Consider the following 2,500-nt stretch of genomic DNA (forward strand, 5'->3'; position numbering starts at 1 on the left):
GTGTACATATGTTTGTAAATACTTCTGTCTACCACCTCATTTTTTTTTTTGTCACTGTAAATATTTCACTCTGCACTTGGAGCTGTGGTGCGAATAAAAACCCACTTAAGTGAAGTTTTTTGACTGAGCCATCATTTTTACATTTATTTCGGACGAACCCGTGACAGTTGGTTTGCAGGTGTGAAAGGAACACACTGTGAAACAAAAGAACTATTTTACTGCCTGGTGCGACCAAATAATCAAACTTGTAGTGTGGAAGTGCCCTACGTCGTTTTTGATCAATATTGTGATTAAAACTGTCACAGTTGTAACAGAATGATCCTCAGAGATTAGAACTATAAAGACACATAAACATTAAAATATGTTTCTGTTGTAATATTCACATGTGCGAGGCTCAGTGGTTAAAGCTGTGACCTCCGCCCTCTGCTCACTTCCCATTTCTGTCCACAAACACTAAGGACAAAAATAAACACAAATACTGTAAGTCACAAACTTCTAACGGACGGTTACAACATCGACTGAACTGTGACAAAGCGATTAAACAAAACCTAGAATATCTGTGTCTGATCTGAACGGCCTCTGCATAAACCTGAGCCGGTGCAGCTTCACCCAAACCCAAACATAAGTGTGTGTTCTGTTTGTTTTTCAGCTCAGGGACACGGAGCCAAAGGAGAGAACGAGTACGAGTTCAGTCTGCAGTTCAGAGAGCCCGTCAAACCAGAGGTGAGGTTGAGGGTTCGATGCCCCAGGACGGCTGTGGTGGCAGAGTGGTTAGTGCTCCTCCAGGAACTAAAGATATAAACTTAATCAAAATGTAAAAACGTGGGATGTGACTGTATCTAGATCTTGGATTTATGGATTCTTATGGTCAGACAGGAGTTTATTTATTTGCTTTACAGGTTTCTGTCACTTCCTGTGTCCTCCTCAGACCCGTCACATAATAGTGTAGTGACACGTCTTGTAACTGAATAGATGCAAGATTAGTGCGGTCAAGCGATTTAAAAAAAAATTGAGAGATTAATTAATTATGATCTGTAATTAATTAATCTTATTAATCTCTTTTTAATCCTAAAAATTGCTGAGAAAAGCCTCAACTTGAGGTATTTCCATTTGAATTCATTATTACATTATTTTCATACTATCATTAACGTTTTTATAAGTATCATTATTATTAGTCCAATGAGATTCATTTGGTCTTCCAATATTCTATGTTATTAGGTTCTTTTTTATTTCATACCTGGACAGAACCAACATCATAACAGATGAACAAGACAAACAGGAAGAAGACAGACACATTCACAATGTGCTAAGGCAATGCCAATACGCAAAATGGGCAATAAACAAAGGGAAACAACAGGTTAAGGAACCAGAACCAAAGAAACAAAAACAAAACAGAGAAAATGAGCACAGGCATGGGAACAGTACCATACACCAGGGGCATAACAGAAAAAGTACAGAGGGCGATGAAAAAACACAATATGAACACACCAGTGAAACCGTACAGAAAACTCAGACAAATACTCGTCCACCCAAAAGACAAAATAGAACCGGAGCATAAATGTAATGTAATATACGAAATACCCTGCATGTCCTGCAATAAGACACACATCGGGGAAACAGGGAGGGCGTTCAGTCCACGAAAAAAGGAACATAGAACAGAATGCGAGAAGGAAACAGCGAAGGCAAAACACAAGCAACAAAACACAAAGCAGAACAGGAACAACTCAAATCGACCGTTTCTGACCAGTGTAAAAGAGAAAACCACGTTATGAACTGGGACGGAGCAAACGTCACTGGGACAGAGGAAAACAAACATCGCCGCTGGATTAAAGAAGCAATCGAAATACAGAAACGTGCCCACAGGACTGTAAACCGGGACGAGGGGCTTTTTTTACTCTCACACACCTGGGATGCTGTCCTGAGGAAGTGGGACTGCAGGTGGCGCTGTCGTCCTGCCTCCACCGGTAGGAAGACAGAGACAAAACCTGTTTAAATCAGCTGATCAGACACGACGCAGCAACATCACGTGACTCTGAGGAAGACGCTGGTGAACAGAACAAACTGTCAGGTATGAAATAACACTCTAGGTCTGAAAAAAAGAACCTAATAACATATCATTATTACTAATCTGCATAAATAAATTCAACTCTACGACATATAAACATCACCACTCTAGAGCCACATCAGCCTGTTTGACATTATAATGTGTTTAATGCAGCTTTGTGCAAGTCTCACAGAAACAAAACTTAAACTTCTTAGGTTCTTTTTAAAGACAATGCAGTAAAGTGTATTTACCTTGTTGACATGTTTCGGCTGCTGCTGCATCTTCAGAACTGTCACCGGTGTTGGTGGTGACGTGTCGTATATCAGCTGTTGTTACTTCCTGTGGGCGTGGTCAGACCTGATGGACCTGGCAGGTCGCTCAGACTGACCACGCCTTAACCGTGATGACGGCGCGTTCCTCCTTTCACACACCTGGGACACCCTCCTCCAGAGACAC

The 2,500-nt window shown here is 41.1% G+C and overlaps 1 protein-coding gene across 1 annotated transcript in view; it reads left to right on the plus strand.

The window, feature by feature from the left end:
- The window catches only part of LOC110172190 (very-long-chain (3R)-3-hydroxyacyl-CoA dehydratase-like), a 39,825-nt gene that overhangs the window by 14,112 nt on the left and 23,213 nt on the right, over nucleotides 1–2,500 (plus strand). Inside the window, exon 3 of the mRNA XM_055154900.1 lies at nucleotides 650–723. Within this exon, the coding sequence (XP_055010875.1) occupies nucleotides 650–723 (74 nt within the window). The remainder of the gene's footprint in view (nucleotides 1–649; nucleotides 724–2,500) is intronic.

The sequence above is a fragment of the Boleophthalmus pectinirostris genome, unplaced genomic scaffold (genome assembly GCF_026225935.1).
Source record: "Boleophthalmus pectinirostris isolate CB_2022bp ecotype Guang Dong unplaced genomic scaffold, ASM2622593v1 HiC_scaffold_19, whole genome shotgun sequence".
Taxonomy (NCBI): domain Eukaryota; kingdom Metazoa; phylum Chordata; class Actinopteri; order Gobiiformes; family Gobiidae; genus Boleophthalmus; species Boleophthalmus pectinirostris.